Source organism: Trachurus trachurus, assembly GCF_905171665.1.
Source record: "Trachurus trachurus genome assembly, chromosome: 5".
NCBI lineage: Eukaryota > Metazoa > Chordata > Actinopteri > Carangiformes > Carangidae > Trachurus > Trachurus trachurus.
The window spans coordinates 20,549,938-20,572,945 of NC_139896.1; the positions used below are offsets into that span (position 1 = coordinate 20,549,938).

At 41.7% G+C, this 23,008-nt stretch overlaps 1 protein-coding gene and 1 long non-coding RNA gene across 4 annotated transcripts; both read right to left on the reverse strand.

Annotated features, from left to right (window-relative positions):
* Positions 1-1,793: 1,793 nt before the first annotated feature.
* Positions 1,794-15,801, reverse strand: LOC310985901 (uncharacterized protein). Of its 3 annotated transcripts, XM_083971574.1 has the most exons (9): positions 15,503-15,801; positions 8,913-9,179; positions 5,463-5,768; positions 5,043-5,357; positions 4,610-4,693; positions 4,348-4,401; positions 4,162-4,239; positions 3,781-3,833; positions 1,794-3,336 (listed from the first exon to the last, which is right to left on the reverse strand). In XM_083971574.1, the coding sequence occupies exons 1-9, from the start codon at positions 15,621-15,623 to the stop codon at positions 3,022-3,024; spliced, it is 1,593 nt and encodes a 530-aa protein (XP_083827700.1). In that variant the 5' UTR covers positions 15,624-15,801; the 3' UTR covers positions 1,794-3,021. The 3 variants fall into 3 exon arrangements, with proteins under 3 accessions (XP_083827700.1, XP_083827701.1, XP_083827702.1); XM_083971575.1 differs by lacking the exon at positions 8,913-9,179 and having other exon boundaries at positions 5,463-5,549; XM_083971576.1 differs by lacking the exons at positions 5,463-5,768; positions 15,503-15,801 and having other exon boundaries at positions 8,913-8,963.
* A 5,259-nt stretch (positions 15,802-21,060) lies between these two features.
* On the reverse strand, positions 21,061-21,646 carry LOC310985908. Its single transcript, XR_014595383.1, has 3 exons — positions 21,602-21,646; positions 21,419-21,502; positions 21,061-21,105 (listed from the first exon to the last, which is right to left on the reverse strand). It is a non-coding gene; the product is annotated as an uncharacterized lncRNA (long non-coding RNA).
* Between the last annotated feature and the right edge of the window lie 1,362 nt (positions 21,647-23,008).

The following is a 23,008-nucleotide window of genomic DNA, read 5'->3' on the forward strand; positions in this document are numbered from 1 at the left end:
TTGTGGTCTGGCCATGTTATTATTATTATTTTTGCTAGTTGTTAGCTTACCACTTAGCCTACCAGTTAAAAACTCTCACGTCATTTCAGGTTTAATGGTGATACCTCTGCCACACGTTTTATTTTAATGCTTGAAAAATTACGCCTGTTAATTGTTGTTGTTTGTTGAAATGGTAATTAATTGCAGTTATACATTATGGTATGCAGGTTTCTTTCTTCATGTTCAAAGTCTTTGCGAGGGCAGTCAGTGGAGAGAGATGCCTGCTGTTGTCCATGGAGGAGCTTAAGAGCCATCCCAGCTGGTTTTTATACAGTAAGTGTCCCTTAATCTTGAGCTTATTGACTTGAATGAAAATGTCTTTGATATTGTGCCAGCAGAATAGAGGTGGAGACACACACACACACACACACACACACACACACACACACACACACACACACACACACACACACACACACACACACACACACACACACACGTTAAAGTTGGTTGCAATAAAAGTGTGGGCATTTTATTCACACCTCTGAACAAAGTTTGTGTACAACGTGTACAGACGTTATCATCAACATCTTCATTTCCGGGAGGCCCACCCATGCAATACGACTGAAAACTAATCATAAGTAAGCTTGCATATGCACTCATTAACCAGAAAGTCCTGGTCTTACCCCAGCAGAGTCGTCAAGTGAGAAACCGCAGATACAGGTGCAAGGCAAGATGAGGAAGTGCTATAAAAGAGTTGTTGGTTCCTGTGGTTTGAAAAAAACGGTGTAGAGAAAATTTCCACCGCGAGAAAATCCTACACCGTTATCCCTGCCCTCTTAATGTTGCAGGCTGAAGTGAACAAAACACAGTGTATTATTTATGTCCTTTGCAAATCTAGTCATTCATGATCAGCAGAATAAAATGTGTCAGTTGGTGCACTGGTGGGTGAGTGAACCTTGAGTTGAAGCCTTATTCAGTATTCGTCTATTTCACTCACATTGGAGTGAAAACAGCTCTGAACATCTCTGTGGAGTTTGGTACAAGCTTGCTGCTTTTCTGATGGACTGATGGATCTAATGGACTTATTATTAGACGGGCAATTGTTGTCTCTTAACAGTGCTTTCTTAAAGCAGAAGTAAGCGGAATGTTTGTGTTAATATAAGTCTTAAATAGTTATATCTTCCGACAGCAATCACTTATATAGAGTGTTTGGTCTGAAACACGGGTCTGTCAGTCACTCTGCTCTGCTGTAAGCCGGGGAGAAAACTTTCCTTGTATCCTACAACCTTTATCCAATGAGGAGAGAGAACGGCATAAAGGGGCGGTCCTCTCTGTGTGTGCAGCCAAGGGATGCGCGTGAATGTGGTGACGTAGGGACGAGGGCGGGGACTGCTAACTCCATCGGCTGACAGAAAGTTAGCCAAAACGACGGGATCGCTTACTTATGCTTTAATTTTCATGCAAGATCTATTTCACAAACCCGAAAGAATGTAAAGACACCACAACCACATCTGCCTGTTATTTGAGAAGGAAGATACTTATCTACAACACAGAATAACACGCAGTATTATGGAAATTTGTTAAAGCATGCAACAGGATGTTGAGGCTTGTACTGTGCTGTGTACTGTGGTGAGAGAGAAATGTCTCTGTGTTGATCCAGATTTCTAACACAGATTCACTGTGAGGGTCTAAGGGCAGAGGATGTTGTTATGATGCTATGTGAAGCCCTTTGAGACAAACTGTTTATAAAAACGGGCTATACAAATAAAGTTGCCTTGCCTAACACTAGGGGTGGGCGATATGGCAAAAATATCATATCACGATTTTTTGAAAATAAAGTCACAATTTCGATTTTATCACGATCTTAAATCGAAAAAAGAAAAGCACACAGTTTAGGCCAAATAACCTTTCTGAACAGATTTTAATCTAAATAGTTGCAGTTTTTCCAACATTTGCAAACAACGTAAACATACTAAAAGATAAACAACACTCTGATAAAGTGCAATCTTGCAACATAAAAGGTAGCTTTCAATAAACATGAAAGTAAAATATCAATTACACATTACAGACATTACTGTTTGTTTTATTCAACACAGTAGTAGTAACAGGATTTAATGTAATTGGTCGTTCAAGGTTGACGACGTAATACGGTCTGGTGCGTCGGTGCATCATCATAGGATGTGCCCCAGACGATCTGATCTCTGCACTTTGGCAGATCGTCTACACCTCAGATCACTTCACGATCTAATATCGTCATATCGCATTGTTGCACCCCTACCTAACACTAATTGTGATAAAAGACACAGTCAAGCATGACAACACACATGCCATATTATATGCCAATAATAAAAAAGGAAAGATGAATTCAAGCCATCTGATTGGTTCTTAACTGTGGTATAATGAGCGTATATCACAGCTGCGCCTGTTAACAACATATTCTGCATCTGAGAAATAACAACAATCTCCTAGCTTAAAGCACTGTAGGTTTGTTCAGTTTGTTAACACAACATTCAGACTGGGGCCCTCGTCTCGGCTCAACTGTGCAGCCTCCTGCCCCTGACGGCGGCAGCAGCAGCAGTGTTGTCAGGATGAGAGTTATGGCGGTGAGCGTGGAAGCGGCTACTAGCAGTGGATGCTAGGCGAGGCTACCACACAGGGGGATTTCGTTCCTCTGCTTTGCGTTGGGCCGAACAACGCCCCTTAGCTGTGGTATAATGTACCACGGCCTGTCAGTTGTCAATTAAAGTTGATCATGACATGGTGTGAGCCCTTTTTCTCATCGTCCGTTTCTCCTCCAGCCTTCTGATACATTCTTTAACTCAAACCCACATTTACACCCCAGTCCAGGCTATGCTAAGCAGGGACAGTTTCTTTGACTGAATTGTATATACTACAGCAAATCTCTTCAAATCCTAATCATTGGGATTGAACCCAAGAGGGTCCATCATATCTATATAATATCTGGGTTTCCTGGGTCAGGACGGATGTCTCTATAAAAAGAATGAATGACCTGAAATCTTGCCCTAGCTGTTGGAGAGTTCAGATGTTCCTGCCAGGGATGATCTTTGTCTGCTGCTGCTGTGGCTTGTTGACTGTTGAGTAGAGAGCATTGTCCGTGGATGGGGATGGTTGAATGACAGTCTTTGGACTTTGGGTGATCTTGACAGTAGAGTATTCACAGCCAGAGGAGCTGGGTTTGGGTGTCTCACCACCAGCCTTTTGAAAGTTGATGGTAGAGTAATACAGCGAGGCAGAGGGGTTTGTGGGAAAGTTGGCAGTGGCATAAATTGAGTTAATTGCATTTCCTGTGTCAGGCTTCTGACGGAGCTCCTGTATCTCTTCATACACGTAATCCTTTCAGGAAAGAGGAAAAAATACAGTTCATATCCAAGTTTAACAGTAAGAATTAATTATACAAACTGTACTCAGCACTGTAGACTTTTCACAGTATAACATAATATTCATTATGTGATCTACCTCGTTACATATTTACCCGTGTGTCTGTACATTTTTTTTTAGTAAAAAGCAGTAGACTGATCTGATTCACACCACACTTGGTGGGGGGATAGAGAGGGACTTGGCTAAGAGAAACCCCCCATTACATTCAGGTGTGGATAGAGGGGGATCCTGGATCACTAATAAGAACTAGACAGACATGTAGGGTTGTTGCCTTACCGAGTGTCATGCTTGTTTGAGATCTCTAAATTTCACTCTAAATGTCACACATCATCCAGATATAAATTGTCTGTGTTAGTTTTACCAGATGATCAAAGACATGCAGTACGTGAATACACTAACCTCTCTGACAGGCTGCTGCTCTCCATTTCCTGTTGCATTTGAACGTGAAAATCCTGTAGAAATGTATGCAGATAGACATCGAGTGGATTAATTTCATTACATACATAGTGGCCTCTCTGTCCATCTCATTTACAGCCACCACCACTGACAGAATTGCACTCGTCGATTATTTTGTATTTTTCAGGTTTGTTTTTACTGAACTGAATTTGACTACCACTGTTTGAGTAATGAGTATGAGAGTCATGTCTAGTCAGTGCTCACATCATCGGTGTGTCTGCTGTGGATTTTATGGACAGGGAAGTACTGTAGATGAATGAGGTTTTATGGATGCGTGTGTGCATGGGTTAGCTATATCCTGAAAACAGAAAGTAACTGTCTTACGTTTGTAGATCAAAATCAGCACTGACAGCAGCAGCACAGTCACACAAATGATCACAGTAGTGACTATTAAAACTCCTCCTGCAAGATATGAAAGATGACACGTCACTATCACCCAGAGCATCTGTGTAGAGGAGTCTAACAGAAATACACCCATCACTCCACTGCAGAAGGTTTACGATCTCTCACCGTGACTGTTGGCAGCAGTAGCGGTGGTTGGCGCCTCTGTTGATGGTGGTCCGCCTTAAAGAAAACACATTAATTAAAATGCATTCAAGGTTTACATGTAATAATGTGATCTCATCAAAATCTATGTAACCATGTAAACTCTGTAACATCCTCCTTAAAAAGGAAGCAAATGCATCCTATTTGGCACAAATGTTTCTATTTCTATCTATGGCTTTTTTAACGGAAATACACCCATCATTGCAGAAGGTTTACGATCTCTCACCGTGACTGTCGGCAGCAGATTCAGTCGCTGCCTGTGATGATGGAACAGGGGAGGTGGTTGGCGCCTCTGTTGATGGTGGTCCAACTTAAAGAAAACACATTAATTAGGCTAAATGCCTTCAAGGTTTACATGTAATAGGCTAATGTGATCACATCAAAATCAATCATCAATCATTAGAAAGGAAAGCAAATACATCCTATTTGGCACAAGTGTTTCTACTTCTATCTATGGTTCTTTGTTTTGGAATCAAAAATACACAGTCTCATTAAATGTTGTCTAAATAACCTTTTTAAATGTATAAAGTAGTATTTAAAACATAAATTTAAGTGAACATGTACCAGACAATCTGACAGTAGGAAAAGCTCTGTGTTTATTTGCCATCGTCACTTAGCCTCTGCCATCTAAACCAGGTTCATCACATGACACGACTCACCTACAGTCATAGTGAATCTGTGGAAGAATACATCACTGCTGCGCTCTGGGTCAGAGGTTTGTGCTCCACACCAGTATATCCCAGCGTCTTCCATTGTTACATCTGTCACCGTTATGGTAATATTCTTCTTCTCTTTGTCATCACTCAAGAAAAACTTCCCATTGTTACTTTTGTTCTGTGCAGTGCTCGCTACACGTACACATGGAGATGGATCTTCTCCCTTACAAATGAATTTGTCAGCTGTGTGATTTTTATAACCACACCAGTATGTGTGGTTTAGTCCAACTGTCCAGGATCTTGTGAAGAAACGGATATCTGTAGACAGACATACAGTATGTTTTAATCAAAAATATAATATATAAAATATCTCTTAGTCTTAATATGAACAAACATCAAAGGCTGCAGGTGTTAATTACTCACGTTGAACCTCCAGTTTAGTTTGTCTGAACGCACTTCGGAGAACTCTGTTTTCTGATCTCAGTCCACACCAGTAGTCACCAGCGTCCACTAAGGACACATCACTGATAGTCACATTGAAGTGACGACTGGTTTCTGTGAATCTGAACCTCCCTTTTGACCCTGTTGATGAAATGTCCTCACAGCGGTTGCCTTTCATTTTACAGAGAAAGTTGATAATGGACCTGTTGTCCTCTGCGGCATCACATGTGATAGTGGTTTTAGTTGATGTGTATGCAGTCTGTTGAAACGGTTGCAGACAGTGTTTGGCTGCAGATAAAACAGATATGGGAAATGATACTTGTCAAATTCATGTTGTAACATTACTTGTGATGTGTCCTGTCTGAAAATTGATTCAAAGCGTGCTATTTTGCAAATGTCAGCTCACTTAAAATGCCTCCGTGGTCCACAGGTTGGGAACCACAGGTCTAAACTCTGAAATGGTAAAAATGCAGCCTAGGTTGTTGCATAAATGACAGCGATTAGCAAGTATGTGAATACTGAAGACATTAACACGGTTGTTTTTCATGTATTTATTCTGCTTTTTTTATGACTATAACATATTTTGTTATTTCAGTCATTTTGTGCATCTCAGTTAGTGTTTCTGTGGTGGCTCCTCTGTCAACAACCTGAACTGCAGGACATGTGCATGATACAACACTGATCTCTATGCAGTAGTCGAGTTGAGGGGGGGTGGGGGTGGCATCCCCCCTGAAATAAAAACGATCAAAATCATCCCCCCTGTAAAAATGCCATCCCCCCTCTCCATCCCCTTTTTACATTAAATGTTGGACATAAATTGTATTAAGGCTGTCACCTGGCCTGGGCATTCCCCGGCTCTAGCCCCGCACATTTCTTATATAGCCCAGGTCCAGGAGGTTTTCTCAGACGGAGTTAAACAGAAGCGCACATAACTGAGAAGGTAGTTTTGTAATTTCCCGGTCACAGTGAATGCAACACAGGCACAACGCCACGACCAATCAGAGAGAAGTGTTGTAGAAGCAAGAATCCTCCTCCGTGTTTTATTGGTTAACATCCAGGTAACCAACGTGACAATCTGAACTCTGGCGTTCCGAGCGGTTCAGAGGCCCGAGGTCCAGCCAGGCCAGACCGAGTCATATTTTCGGGAACTGCCCATTGGTCCGACCTCCCGTTACTCCGACAAAATCAACCACAAGTCGGACCAATAGGAGGTCGAACCAACGGGTGGTTCCGTCGAACTGTCATCGCTACTTTGTGACAAGCTCTTCCATTGAGGTTTAGTAAAGGTATAGAAAGGTAAAGGTATATTTAAGCAATATATCACGACAGGCCGTGGTATATGCTCATTATACCACGGCTAAGGGGCGTTGTTCGGCCCGACGCGAAGCGGAGGGACGACAACCCCCTTAGAGTGGTATAATGAGCATATACCACGGACTGGAGTGATATATTGCTTTTATAAAACGGTTACGAATAAAGGCAATATAAAAGAGGGATACGCAATCAATTTCATGTAGTTTTATTCAACCAGAAATACATATTATTCAATAAAATAGCCTCACTGTGAAAAAATAGTCCCACCTCTCCAGACGTTAGCTCCAAGTTAGCTCTGCAGCTCGTCTTTTCCTCCGCATTTTTTCAGGTGAAAGTCACTGCTCAGTCCCCTCTACCGTTGTTAACCCTCCGCAGAGGTGAAACTTCACCTTAAACATGTCAATTCAACTACTTTAGTCCGTTTTTTAACATCGTAAAAACATCAGCTGTCTCTTGCTACGGACTGCAACAGTCCGTTGTCATGGATACATGACAACAACTTCCATTCATACCAGTCATACGTGCCTGAGGCGGAGTGATAGCTTAGCTGTGATAAGGCTTTAGAATAGTAGCCGTGGTATATGCTCAATATACCACGGTTAACAGCCAATCAGATTGCCGGATTTCACCTTTCCGTTTTATAAATATAGGTATAGAAAACCAACAGACCCAACAGGCATGACGTGCATGCTGCTGATTCTGTGAAACTGAATCATTTACTGATAGGGGCGTGTTCAAGAAAATAGCAGTGCCAGGTTCAATTATTGAGGTCATTGATTATGTGAATAAAAATAGGTGTTAAACAGGTGGCCCTTATTCAAGGATCAAGGCAACTGATGCTGCATATGCTGGCTGTGCATTTGTCCTTGAAAAACAGAGTAAAATGGGTTGTTCAAGACACTGTTAAGAAGAAGAGCATTCTTTGATTAAGAAATTAATAAAAGAGGGGAAAACCTATAAAGAAGTGCAGAAAATGATAGGTTGTTCAGCTAAAATGATATCAAACGCTTTAAAATGGCAGCCAAAACCAGAAAAGCGAGGAAGAAAAAGAAAAACAACTATTCAAAGGGATCGGAGAATAACCAAAATGGCAAAGGCTCAGCCAATGATCAGCTCCAGGAGTATCAAAGAAGATCTAAGATTGCCTGTGAGTACTGTAACAATCAGACAACGTCTATGTGAAGCCAAGCTACCACCAAGAAGCCCCCGCAAAGTCCCATTGTTAAAAAAAATACAATTACAATTTGCCAAATAACACATTGACTGGCCTAAAAAGAAATGGCGTAATATTTTGTGGACTGATGAGAGTAAGATTGTTCTTTTTGGGTCTAAGGGCCACAGACAGTTTGTCAGACGTCCTGCAAACACTGAATTCGAGCCACAGTACACAGTACACCACCATGCTTCACCATAAGCATGGTGGTGCAAGCATCATGATATGGGGATGTTTCTCATACTATGGTGTTGGTCATGGATCAGTTTGAGTACACCAGAATACTGGAAGTAGTCATGTTGCCGTATACTGAAGAGGAAATGACCCCAAACAAGACAATGACCCCAAACACACCAGCAAGCGTGTAAAAAAATATGTCAACACTGCTATTTTTTTGAACATTATATTTCTTGACTTTCTGTAAAATATTATGAAATTAAATTACTTTTTCCAATTTTCTTGGTTTGAAATGGAATGTGCAGTGTCCCCAATGCAGTTGTGTTCCTTAAAATACAATTTATTTGAAGAATTTATTTGAAGAATTTATATATATATATATATATATATATATTTTATAATAATAAATTATATAATATAATTTACATTAATTACACTACCCCCCCCCCCCCCCCCCCCCCCCTTTTTTATGGGGGAAAAAAAATCCCCCCTGAATTTTTTTTACAACTCGACTACTGTCTCTGTATGCAGAGAAGGTCACCGTCTGTGTAGAAAAATACTTGATGGTTCCACAGACTCAATGCAACAACAGTGTGTAACCAGAAAAAAATAATTAGGTTATTTGTTTTTTAATGTTTTCACAGCAGATGCGTACGATGTAGTGGGCAAAAAAAAATAGATTTTATTTTAATTGGACTGGTAATACGTTTCACTGTGAGGTCTCTTACCTGATTGTAATTCCAGTTTCACAACAAGTTCTCTGCTGTTTGATTTACAGGTATATTCCCCGGCATCCTTCAGTTTAAGGTCATGAATGAGTAACATGAGGTGGTTGTTTTCATCATAGTACGAATAATGTCTGCCACTGCTTCCCTTCCCTCTTTTTTCCCCATTTGGGCTTGTTATGATTGGATCCTTTTCTGTTTTAGTATAGTTGCATGTGAATTCAGCCCATCCAGCTATGCATCCTTTCACTGCAGACAGGGCCTCAACGCCTGTAGAGCAGAGAGAAAAGTTCACATCTAGTCCAGTAATTTTAGGCCAAAAAAGGGGTCAACGTTAAACAAATTGCAACAGAAGCAAACTCAACTGATTTTGTATCCTCAGCATGTCCTGAGTGAGGGAAAAAAAAGCCCTGAAGAATCCCCTTAGGGGAAAGTTTCGAAAAACACCCAAACATATCCCATTTATACGCATATAAATTTTTTTTTCACGTGTACAGTATAGGGCAAAATTTTTAACCTTTAGATATCTCCATGAAAGATGAGTTGATTACTTACATTAAAGGGACAACGAGGAGTTTTGGAAAAGCGAAGCGTTTTCACACTACATTTATGAGCCTCCGCGCGCACCGTAAAATTCTTTTGACCGGCGCAAGACGGACTCATGTTTTCATTCATCAATAATTAAAGTCAGAGGTTCAAAGAGGTTCACATACCACCATAGTTCCGACCATAAACGGCGATTCAGCTACGTTCTCATGACTCGTTGCGAAACTGAAAGTAAAGAAACGCTGGTCGGCTCGACCAGCATCTCCGCCACCACTAATAATGACATTATTCTAATCGGTTTTATAACCGATTAGAAACTCCTCGTTGTCCCTTTAAGACAAACAAAAAATTGTATTACAAGTTTTTTGAAATTCTTTGTTAACATGAGCAAATTTGCACACATTTGCATACATTTGCATAAATCCCACCGTTTTGACGGCACATGTATATGAAGTTGCTGTGGTGGTACCGGCATGAAAATTGGAATGAGTTGACTCCATTGGTCAACCGACAAGTTGACCACTTTAAATTTCAAGATGACTGCAATTTTTCAAGACAGCCACATCCTTAGTAGAGCAGGTATGACATGAGCCAACAGTGCATAATCCAATTACGTATGGCTAATTTGCATACATACAACACCTGTGTAGTGGCCTTCTTCTCGCCCCAATGATCGGAAGAAGGTCACGGTGGCTGGTCTTCGCTTTTCGGACGCGTGCGAGTGCGGCCAAACAATGACTGCCCAAAACGAGGTTCCAGTGGTAAAATACACAACATTTATTAACGACAAATACCTCTTCCATGTAGCAGATTGGACACAAATGGCACATCGACACGGTCAAAAACTGTTTGCCTTGACCAGCAACACCTGGCACTGATTGTCCTCGGTTTAAATCCCCCCGTGACCCGGAAGTCCGTGACGATACTTCCGGTGTCACCGGAGGTTATCACAATAAACCTACCACACAGAAGAACACCAAAATAAAAGCTAAAATGGCTCCTACATACCGCCCCCTAAATTGCTTCTGCAGGAGACAGAACAATTTCAAATACACACATAAACATAGGAGCCACAACAATAAATCAGTCAATACATTTCAGTCAGTAGTGTGGTGGTGACCGGCAGCCCCAATGGCTCCGGTGACGGCCGGCGGCTCCACTGACAATCCCGCAGCCCCAATAGCCATGGTGATGACAGGCAGCTCCGCTGACGATGACCCGTGGCCCCTATAGCCACGGTACCGGCCGGCAGCTCCAACCGCTCCCCTCCGCCGCCGCTGCTCCGCTGTCGACCTGCAGCCCCACCTGCTCCATGCCGTGGCTGTTTCCGCCGCGTAGCTCAGCCGCTCCACCCCGATGACGACCCGCAGCCCCTATGGCTCCGATCCGCACCGGTGTAACCCGCAGCTCCGCTCCGCAGCTCCTCCACACCAACCGCTCCGCGCCGTCAGCGACCCACAGCTCGGCAGCCGCTCCCCTCGCCCCACCGCAGCCCCTATGGCTTTGGCGAGTGCAGCAGTTCGGACCGCTCCGCTGTGGCAACAGCCCCAATGGCCCCGGTGACGGCAGCGAGCACAGTGCTGGCGTGGCGTGGCTCCTCAAGCCCACTCCGCTCGGCATGAAGCCACACAAAGTCCGACAAAAAAGATGGCAAGTTTTTGACTTAATGTAGTGGCCTTCTTCTCGCCCCAATGATCGGAAGAAGGTCACGGTGGCTGGTCTTCGCTTTTCGGACGCGTGCGAGTGCGGCCAAACAATGACTGCCCAAAACGAGGTTCCAGTGGTAAAATACACAACATTTATTAACGACAAATACCTCTTCCATGTAGCAGATTGGACACAAATGGCACATCGACACGGTCAAAAACTGTTTGCCTTGACCAGCAACACCTGGCACTGATTGTCCTCGGTTTAAATCCCCCCGTGACCCGGAAGTCCGTGACGATACTTCCGGTGTCACCGGAGGTTATCACAATAAACCTACCACACAGAAGAACACCAAAATAAAAGCTAAAATGGCTCCTACAACCTGATCTAAACATTGAGTAGAGCAGGTGAAAATGTCTTGTCTAACAAGATTGAACAAGACATTTTTTAACTGTAATATGATATTAAAGTTAAAAAACTTAAGGAATGGAACCAATTTAGGCTACCCATGAGCATTAATAGAGACGGAGCATGTCATACCTGCTCTAGGGATGTGGCTGTCTTGAAAAATTGCAGTCATCTTGAAATTTAAAGTGGTCAACTTGTTGGTTGACCGATGGAGTCAACTCATTCCAATTTTCATGCCGGTACCACCACAGCAACTTCATATATACATGTGCCGTCAAAACTGTGGAGTTTATGCAAATTTATGCAAATTTATGCAAAGTTGCTCATGTTAACAAAGAATTTCAAAAAACTTGTAATACATTTTTTGTTTGTCTTAATATAAGTAATCAACTCAGTAATTTTCATATCTAAAGGTTAAAAATGTTACCCTATACACGTGAAAAAAATTTTTTATATGCGTATAAATGGGATATGTTTGGGTGTTTTTCGAAACTTTCCCCTAATGGGATTCTTCAGGTTTTTTTTTCCCTCATTCAGGACATGTTGAGGATACAAAATCAGATGAGTTTGCTTCTGTTGCAATTTGTTTAACCTTTTCTCATAAAATGACTGGACTAATCGTATGAGACACTGAAACAATCTCTCATTTCCGTATTATTCATAATCAGATGAACAACAGGTTTGCAACACTGCGTTACAACTAACCCCACTGTGTGACATTTTATAAAAGCCTAGCGAACATTTTCTGGGAGTTGGTAACGTGATTTAAATCAACGTTTTGTTTTAGACAACAAGACAATTAATAAGATCGTACATAGTTGAATTTGGTGAGTTACACAAGCAGCTCAGTAATCGAAAGACAAGAATGACAAAGGAACTTTGTCATTTAACTTTGTTGAATTGCATCCAATATTGATGAAAACTGGCAGGTGACTATCTATTAGTTGTGTGAGTTACTGTCCAGAAGCATTTTGAGAGGGACCCTGTATAACCACTTACAACTAACCCCGTCTTAGACATGCCCCGCTCTCTCCTAATTGTATATGAAAAAAATTGACTGTTTTTAACTGTTAGTTTTAACCTGTTTATTTTGGTTTTTAAGCTGTTAGTTGTAGTTTTGTTACCCTCTTCATTTAATTTGATTTAATTTTCAACCCTGTTAGTTTTAGTTTTAGACAGAGATAGTTTCAGTTTTAATCTGTAAATTTTAGTCTCTTGTTAGTTTTAGTTTTAACCCTGCTTTTACCATGTTAATTTACATCTGATAACCTGTCACTGTTAGTCTTTTAACCTTTTCAGTTTTTAACTGTTCATTTTAGTTTTAAAGCAGAAGTAAGCGATCCGGTCGTTTTGGCTAATGCTGCGTTCCAGGCAGGCTTTTGAAACCGTAAATTACAGCTTCAAGTCACGACTTACGACTTTGTAGCGTTCCAGGCAACCCACTCGTGTTTCAGACCTGTTTTACCTGTGAAAGTGCACTATAACGGCCACTTGTAACCTCCGACCTGTAAACTCGTACCAGATCGAACTGGTACGACTTCACAGGTCGGAAAAACACGAGTTACGAGTTGCCTTGAACGCACCATAACTTCTTGTCAGCCGATGGAGTTAGCAGCCCCCGCTCTCGTCATGGATCTATTGGTCCTCGTCCCTACGTCACCACATTCAGGCGCATCCCTTGGCTGCACACACAGCCCTTTAGGGCTGGGACGATATGCTTTTCTCCCGATTTGATTCTTCTACGATTTTTTGGATGGCGATTTCGATTTAAATTGCGATTCTACGATATTGCAGATTCTCCGGATTTTTTGTCTGCATTTTTAACATTTATCTGCACACAAATACTGTAGGAGCCTATAAATTAACATACTCCATTATAAAGTGAACTTAAAGACCGGGTAAACCAAATTCAGTAATTTTCTTCTTATCATATTAATTAGGCCTTAAATGTGTCCCTCAAAACATGTAAAAAGTATTTTTCCCATTCATCATTTCCTTGAGGAGCTAGGCCTCAGAGACTGTTCTGTGTGCAGGTTTTGAATGGGCGGGCTTAAGTCGAAGGCCGCTTTAGTAAAGCGGCCGTACTTACATAAACCCGCCCCCTGCTCCGCTCTACATATAAATACATTCAGCCAACTGACTTCAGAGGTTTTCAGTCCCACTTGCTCTTCAGTCTAGCTGAAACACGTGAAACAGCCAGCTAACTAAATGTACGGTAGTCAAAGCCAGTCTATTGACGAGCCTTGCCACTCTCCATTAGCCCCATTGTATCGAACTTGGTTGCAGTTCCACCAGAATTCCACTAGGAGTGCTCGCGGGCGAGTGCAGAATGAATGGGGCCCTATGGAGCTAGAAGGCAAAATTTGTCCCTTTCACCTGGTAATAGTCAAAAAATCGCAAATATTGTTGTATTTTCTGCAAGATCAATATGGATTATAGGTTAAAAGTGAAATTGTTGAGAAGTTTTGTCCTTTCGATTTCCTACAGGTTGGGCTGTTGTTGCCCATAAAACGCTAGCATTCTGCTAATGAATGCTGATTGGTCAGTGACAGACTTGCGACTATTTACGACCAGAGATCCCACCTGATGACACAATAGCTGTAAAACGGGCGAAAAGCTGTTTTATTTCCTTCTGTAACGCTGTTATTATGCACTTTATTAACTTTTTAATATTTTTTCAAGCGAGAAAGTAACCGTTTAGTCCCCCAATATGCAGTCAGTTTATCCAAATGACGGCTGTTTAGAAGTCTGCTCCGATGTTTTCGGAGAAGTGAAGCTCCACCTGTGGAGCAATGACCGGGACATCACAGCGGCAGCAGCCGGTCTGCTGACGTGCTCGTTCGGCCTACCTCTGTCGTCGATCCCAGCTGAGAAAACGGTCGCTAATTAACTTACCCGTAGGTTTTTAGAGGTTTACCACCGGCTGGTTAAATTCTTTTTAGGAGATAAATGTTGGTCTCATTGATGAAATCTAACAATTGTAGTAGCATTAGTTTATTGTTTGAATGAAAAGTGAAGCTTCATGTGTGTACTGGACAGAGAGCAGTGCTGCCTGGGGGCTCTGTAGCCTACGTTCACCAAATTTACATAAATAAATACATGTTTTACAATGAACCGATCGTCTGCATTAAATGTTTTTTTTAAATTATTTTTAATTATGTTATTATATAACATGGTTACGGTCCGCGGTTCCGTAGACGGGCTGGACGGGCTGTCATCGTGCTCTGAGGTGACTCAGAAATTACCGTAAAGCAGCACCTCTTGTCTGTACGTCATCATGTTTTTTTAACAGCTTTTTAGAACAGAAAAGTGAACTTAAAAAATCCAATATTCAGCCAAGTGCATTTTATTGCTTCCCCCTTTTGATAATAATATTCAAATTACTTGACAAAAAATTATTTCCAGAGAAAAGTGGATTTTTAGGGGTGTATCCCCATTGACTCCCATTCATTCTGCACTCGCCTGCGAGCGCCCCCACATGGACAGAGACGTGTACCGAAAACCCGGAAGTAGGACGAGAGTGGCACTTCTCCTCAATATTAGAAATGATCTGCGGTAGTTCATGTTCTCACACAGGGGAGACCACTACTGTGTTGTTCCTTCATACGAGTTTACAGCGCTAACGTTAACGTATTCACACCGTGATAAACAGCCGTCACCGCGGGGAGAGAGGCTGACTCCCCCGGTCACCCCTCACAACGTTACACACACACACACACACACACACACACACACACACACACACACACACACACACACACACACACACACACACACACACACACACACACACACACACACACACACACACACAGAGCAGCAGCAGCAGCAACACCACCGTCTTTTGACCAGGGTCTCCCTCATTAACACACTGTCCGACCAACAGCCTCCTCTCATCCACACACACGGGAGACCAGACATCAATCACTCCTCCGTGGTCTCAGTCCACCACACGTCCGAGCGGACACACAGCTGATCAACCCATTTCGTACCTTCACTCTGGTGTCTAAAACAGCCAGCAGCAGCAGCAGCATCAGTCATCCAGCACCACGTTAATAATCCACCGATCGTTTTGATCGTTACTCGCGGTCTGCCCGTTTCCTCCGTTTGCATTGTGTGAAAGAGAAAATAAGTTTTTAGCCGCGGTAGCAGCCGTAGCCTCCAGGCTCCACTGTGTTGTTTACCCCGGTCTGTTTCTGATCCCGGCTCCACCGTGTTGTTTCCCCCGGTCTCCTCCCACCGGGACACGGCTGCTGCTCAGCTCGGACGCGGTGTCACGGGCGCCGAGCGGTCTGGACCGGGTCTGGACTCGGTACCAGGTCCAGAGATGATTCACTGTCTCTGCTACTGCTTCTCCTGTCAGGACACTTGAAGCTAAAGCTAAGCTAACGTTAGCTAAAAACTTTATTTATTTTTTTCACACAATGCAAATGGATGAAAGACGGTGGCCGCCCGGTAACGAGATGTAAACAGAGCAGCATGGTGGATTATAACCTGTTGCAGCTGGATGGCTGCTGCTGCTGCTGGGACTGTTTTACACACCAAGAGTGAAGGTAAGAAATATTTCCTGAAGGTTTATCAGCTGTGTCAGTGCTGAGGACTGGGGTGTGTGGTGGAGTGTGTTTGAGGTCACTTTCCCATCTTTATTTCATGACGACGTGTACATGTGTAGGTTGTGTATCAGCGACGGTCAGTGAAGTCCAGCTCTACTGCCATGGGGCGTAGTTTCTTTGCCTGCAGCACGACCATATCGCGACACCCCACCGTCCAGAGAAAACTGCTCATTTATTGACAACTTTGATGCAGAATTTTATATACTTAACGACTTTTTTAGTCCTCCAAATTTTACAGAGTGGTTAATAATATATCCTGTGGTATTATAAACTTAAAACACATATTTATTCTTGGTTTACCCGGTCTTTAAACCCTTTTCAAAACCTGTACTCTCTGTATGTAAAAAGGCTATCAAATGCACATTGCACAATATTTAAAAAAAAAAGTAAAAAAAAAAAAAAAAAAAAAAAAAAAATCGATTTTTGAAAAAAAAAAAATCTCCCACCACTACAGCCCTGCATGCCGTTCTCTCTCCTCATTGGATAAAACTTGTAGGATACGAGAAAAGTTTTCTCCTCGGCTCAGAGCAGAGCAGAGTGACTGAGAGACCCGTGTTTCGGTCCAAACACTCTAATGGGGCGTTCAGACCAAAAGCTTCAAAAGACGCTCTTGACGCTCTTGACGCTTTTCCGCGACGCTGGTGGTCTGAACACCCTGGCGTTTTTGACGCGCGTCAAAGAAGTTGACGTCGGTTGTGGTTGGTTGAGTGGGGGACATCTACACTCTGATTGGTTGCCGCTGCTCCGCATCATCGCTCATTAGCATAAAGTTCAGGAGATTTCAACTTTCTCCTGACGCTCTCGCCGCCAAAACGCGACGCCAACGCCTTTGACGCTCTTCAACGCTCCTCGACGCTGGTTCTCATTGAAAATGAATGACTTCCGGCCACCGCGACGCTCTCGACGCTTTCGGTCTGAACGCACAGTAAGTGATTGCTGTCGGAAGATATAACTATTTAAGACTTATATTAACACAAAAATATTGCTTACTTCTGCTTTAACCGTTTTAGTTTTATACTTTAGTTTTATTAATCTGTTAGTATTTGTTTTTAACTGTTGAAATTACTTTTTGACTTTTTGAGTTACTTGGCCTCTTATACTTTGTCGCCTGGCTAGCCTCTATAGTGTTGTTCTGCAGTGGGACTGCTACTAATGATACTAAATAGATACCAATTCACCACAAGATGCAATACGGTGAATTTCTTAGGTTATTATTTGCGCAAGTGGCAAAACCTGTTTGCAGTAAAAATTAGTCATCAAACACCTACACAAAGTGCAGGAGTTTACAACAAAGTGCAGAGACAACATCATGAAGAAAATAAAAGAAGATAAAAATAACAAAAGTGAAACATTGCATTAGTTTCACCAACATTTTCAGGAGTGCAGTCTGTAGGTTTCTGCAGTTACTTATCAGATCTCTAGTATCGATAAGGCTACTGTTAGTAGCGATGTCTTTACCTGCCATCAGTGAGAAGATGAGTAGAAGAAAACTCTTCATTATGTTTATGTTGGTGCTGAAATCCTCAGGGAGACAGTTTTACTCAAGGTCTTCACAGCTCCTCTGTACAGTAGCCTACCTGTGTTGATCGATCTCTGTTGTGTGAGCAATTGTTACTTCCCCATCTTATCAACTTCCTCTTTCCTCCTTTCACCATCAGTGGGTTTTTCTATTTTTATAAACAAACTACACAAGGAAAAGTAATTTTGAAACAATTTAAGTAAATAAATCCTTTATATTTATTAATCTCAATTAATTTGCAGCACTTAGGAGGAATAAAAGTGCCAAAATTAAATAAATAAATACATGATTTAATAATTACTTAAATGTCTTATTAATCAACTAAAATTGGAATTAAATACTTAAATGTGTTTCTAAATGTGTCAAATAAATACCAATTCATTTTATGTAAACAAACAAACAAACAAACAAACAAACAAACAAACAAACAAACAAACAAACAAAAAAAACATAATTATTTCACTATTTAATTAAAGCTACAGTTGGCAGCTAATTCTTGGCAATATTGGGCAAAAACTTCCATAATAACCCTGAGCATAAGAGCAGACCTCTGCGTCTCCTCTAGGCTCTGTTTTCAGCCTGCAAAGAATCCCGTGACGGAAGAATTTTACGAATCACAGAGCAGCTGAGAGAGCGAGCCCTGTGATTGGCTGTTCTACTAAAGCAGATGCGCATTCACGTCTCTTCGGTGGAAACCCAGTCTGTAGCAATGGCGGATGACCAGACAGGAAAGACATCCGCTTTCAGTGCAAAACAATCTAAGAAGAGGAAGACGGATTTGTCAAAAAGGGAGTCTAAACGAAAGTCTGACAACAAACGCAAACGTCGGTGGTCGGAAGTCAGACTACCCGGGGGTAAGTTATACTTTTTACACCAAGATTTTTTCACAACCAATATTATTCGGTCTCATAACAACTAGAGTGAGCATAAAAAGTGTGTTGCAATTTTTAAAAATGTTATTTTTAATTTGTTTTTAAAGGAGAAGGTTCGGATGGACAGCCCCGGATTCTGTGCGCAGTACTGCACTCCAAAAAGATCATCTCTATGGTGACAGTCGACAGAAGAGAAACTGCGTGGAACAGTGTCATTATGGAGAAGGAAGCGTTCATCCAGACTTTCGACGAACTTCGTCAGGACATGGAAAATCTGAGCGAAATATGTACCGATGCTCATACCCAGATAGCTGTTCTTTTTAGTTAATACATAGCTTTTGAGTTTCATATTTGGCCGCTTTAGTTTTTAATGTATGTGTTTACTTGGGCAGGAGTGCTACTGTTTGTTCATTATTCATATAACCAAGGAAAGAAAAGGAAAAAAGATCTACCAGGTAATATGAAATGTATTTCAATTGAAGTCATTGTCAATGTGCCACAAAGCAATCATGTTTACACTAATAATTTTGTGTGACTGGATTTAATTTTTCACTGTATTCAGGCAAGCCAGAAGAAGGGGGGCTCCATTTTACTCCGTTGGAGCAAGGATGTGTGCAGCCACTTTTGGTTTTGTGCCAAAATGGCCGAAAACTATGACAACTTCTTTGTAAGTACTACGTCAAGTGTTATTTCTGATGATACACTTGAAGAGCCAGAAAAAAGTTATATTATAGGAATAATACTGTACTGATGGGTTACTCTTGTCATAGGACGTGTGGACTGGCTTACTCCACCATGTCACAGATGAACACGAGTGGGCCCTCGAGGCCTGTCACCATGGCCCATCGTCTGATGACAGGGACAAGGAGTGGATGGAGAAGGGATCAGTGGCGCACGATGCACTTCCTGAGGCGGTGCTGAATGAACGCTGGCTGGGGGAAGTTGAAAAGTACCTGAGCTTTAGGTATGTGGGCACTGGTTTCACCAGTATTGCAAAAACAAACACAGGGTCATGCAGAGCGTGGCAACCCCTATGACAAGTCTATGAAATAAAGATAATTGTAAATCATGTAGTGTTTGATCATGTACTTTTTTACTGTCCATGACTGCTTGTGACAGTGTTTGTCTTATCACATCTTTGAGGTTCATGACAATATGAAAGAAGAAGGTTTTCACTCTTTTAGCCTATTGACGGGACAATTTAATTCCGTGGCATTCCTTCTTTCTTTTTTTTTGGTTTTGCTCTTTTAATTGCGAGTGATTTGAGGACGGATCTGTGAGGAAAAATATCACACATGGACAACTGTTTCAGCTGTTTTATTAAAATAAAAAGTGTGTTATTATGAAAAAAGCGTGTTACGTGTTACTTTACTGTCCGATTTACATGGCTCTCTTCGGCTGCTCCGCTCTCCTCCCACATGCCGCTCCGTGCTCCGCTCCGCTCTCCCTCTACATGGCACTGCGCTGCGCCCCGCCAAACCCCCACCCCCTCCCCCACGTCAGTAAACGAATACTTGAGTACTACTCGAATAGCAACCCCGAACATTCGGATAGTATAATATGCTACTCGTGGCAGCCCTAATGCAATATTTGGAAATTTGTTAAAGCATGCAACAGGATGAGGCTTGTACTGTGCTGTGTAAGACAGAAATGTCTGCTGAGCAGGGACAGTCTTGTATTGTATACATAAATGACACCAAAAAACTTGAATCCCTTCAAATCCAGTGTCTTCATATCATCATATCTGTATAATATCTGGGTTTCTTGGGTCAGGATGGATGTCTCTATAAAAAGAATGAATGACCTGAAATATTTTCCATAGCTGTTGGAGAGTTCAGATGTTCCTGCCAGGGATGATCTTTGTCTGCTGCTGCTGTGGCTTGTTGACTGTTGAGTAAAGAGCATCGTCTGTGGATGGGGATGGTTGAATGACAGTCTTTGGACTTTGGGTGAACTTGACAGTAGAGTATTCACAGCCAGAGGAGCTGGGTTTGGGTGTCTCACCACCAGCCTTGTGAAAGTTGATGGTAGAGTAATGCAGCGAGGCAGAGGGGTTTGTGGGAAAGTTGGCAGTGACATAAATTGAGTTCATTGCATTTCCTGTGTCTGGCTTCTGACGGAGCTCCTGTATCTCTTCATACACGTAATCCTTTCAGGAAAGAGGAAAAAATACAGTTCATATCCAAGTTTAACAGTAAAAAGTAATTATACAAACTGTACTCAGCACTGTAGACTTTTCACAGTATAACATAATATTCATTACTCTGCATTTTTTTGGGTAAAAAGCAGTAGACTGATTCACACCACTTGGTGGGGGGGATAGGGACTGGGCTAAGAGAGACCCCCTCCTGGATTAAAAAAAAAAAAGTGGGCTTATTTGGCCTCAGTGGCGTGGCGTATATGCCTTACCGAGTGCCATGCTCGTTTGAGATCTCAAAATGTCACTCCAAATGTCACACATCATCCAGGTATGAATTGTCTGTGCGTTACTCAGTTTTTCTAGATGATCAAAGACACGCAGTACGTTAATACACTAACCTCTCTGACAGGCTGCGGCTCTCCATTTCTTGTCGTTTTTGAACGAGACAATCCTGTAAAAATAAACATGCAGATAGACATCGAGTGGATTAATTTCATTACATACATAGTGGCCTCTCTGTCCATCACATTTGCAGCCACCACCACTGACATAATTGCACTTGTTGATTATTTTGTATTTTTCAGGTTTGGTTTTATTGAGTTGAATTTGACTACCACTGTTTCCTCTAGAAATGAGTAAACATGATTAACCGCCAGATATGAGAGTCGTGTTTAGTCAGTGCTGACAGCATTGCGTGTGTCTGCTGTGGTTGAATTAGGTTTTGTGCATGTATTCGTCCTGAAAACTGATAATAACTCTCTTACGTTTGTAGGTGTAGATCAAAATCAGCACTAACAGCAGCAGCACAGCTACACAGATGATCACAGTAGTGATTACGAAAACTCGTCCTGCAAGATATAAAATACGACATGTCACTATCACCCAGAGCATCTGTGTAGAGGAGTCGGAAATACACCCATCACTGCAGAAGGTTTACGATCTCTCACCGTGACTGTCGGCAGCAGATTCAGTCGCTGCCTGTGATGATGGAACAGGGGAGGTGGTTGGCGCCTCTGTTGATGGTGGTCCATCTTAAAGAAAACACATTAATTAAAATGCAAAAGTGCATGTTTACATGTAGTAATGTGATCTCATCAAAATCTATCTAACCATGTAAACTCTGTAACCTCCTCCTTACAAAGGAAGCAAAAACATCCTATTTGGCACAAATGTTTCTATTTATCTATGGTTCGTTGTTTAATAGACAAACATACACAGTCTCATTAAATGTTGTCTAACTTTTAAATCAATAAAAATATGTACGGTACCAATACAGATCAGTATTTAAAACAATCTGACAGTAGGAAATGCTCTGTGTTTATTTGCCAGGTGTCACTTAGCTGCTGCCATCTGAACCAGGTTCATCACCCACACTATGAAATGACACGACTCACCTACAGTCAGGTTGAATCTGTGGAAGAATACACTGTGCTCTGAGGTTTCAGCTCCACACCAGTATATCCCAGCGTCTTCTCTTGTTACATCTGTCACTGTTATGTTAATCTTATTCTTCTTTTCTTCATCACTCAAGACAAACTTCCCAGTGTTACTGTTCTGTGCAGTGCTCGCTACACGTTTACATGTAGATGGATCTTCTCCCTTACAAATGAATTTGTCAGCTGTGTGACTTTTATAACCACACCAGTATGTGAGGTTTTGTCCAACTGTCCAGGATCTTGTGAAGAAACTGATCTCTGTAGACAGACATAAGTTTTAATCAAAAACTCTTGAAAAAATGTCTCTAGTCTAATATATGATCAAACATCACAGGATACAGGTGTTAATTACTCACTTTGAACCTCCAGTTTAAAGTTTATTTTTGCACTTCGGTGAGCTCCGTTTTCTGATCTCAGTTCACACCAGTAGTCACCAGTGTCCTCTAAGGACACATCACTCATGGTCACATTGAAGCCACCGCTGGTGACTGTGAATATAAACCTCATTTTTGACCCTGTTAATGAAATGTCCTCAGAGAAGTTGCTTTCCTTACAGAGAGACTTGACTGTGGACTTGCCATAATTTTGGACATAACAGGCGATGCTGGTTTTAGCTGATGGCGACTTAGTTTGATTAAATGGTTTCAGACAGCATTTGTCTGCAAATAAAACAGAAAGGGGAAATGCTGTATTAATTTATTGTAACATGATTTGTGATATGTCCTCTATGAAAATCGATTCAAATTGTACTGTTTTGCAAAATGATTTGTCAAGTCACTTAAAATACCAGAAGAAAAACCAGAATCAATGCAAAAAAAATATAACATTCTCTCATGTAATTTCTAATATTTTCACAGCGGATACATGCACTGAAGAGGACAAAATAAGAAAAAAGATTTTAAGTTGGAGTGTTAGCCT

Coding starts and splice junctions, on each gene's coding strand:
- LOC310985901 (XM_083971574.1), bottom strand. CDS start 15,623: ATGCAAACGGAGGAAACGGGCAGACCGCGAGTAACGATCAAAACGATC. Junction 4,240..4,347: donor TACTGCTGCCAACAGTCACG/GTGAGAGATCGT, acceptor CATATCTTGCAG/GAGGAGTTTTAATAGTCACT. Junction 3,834..4,161: donor GCTGATTTTGATCTACAAAC/GTAAGACAGTTA, acceptor ACATTTCTACAG/GATTTTCACGTTCAAATGCA.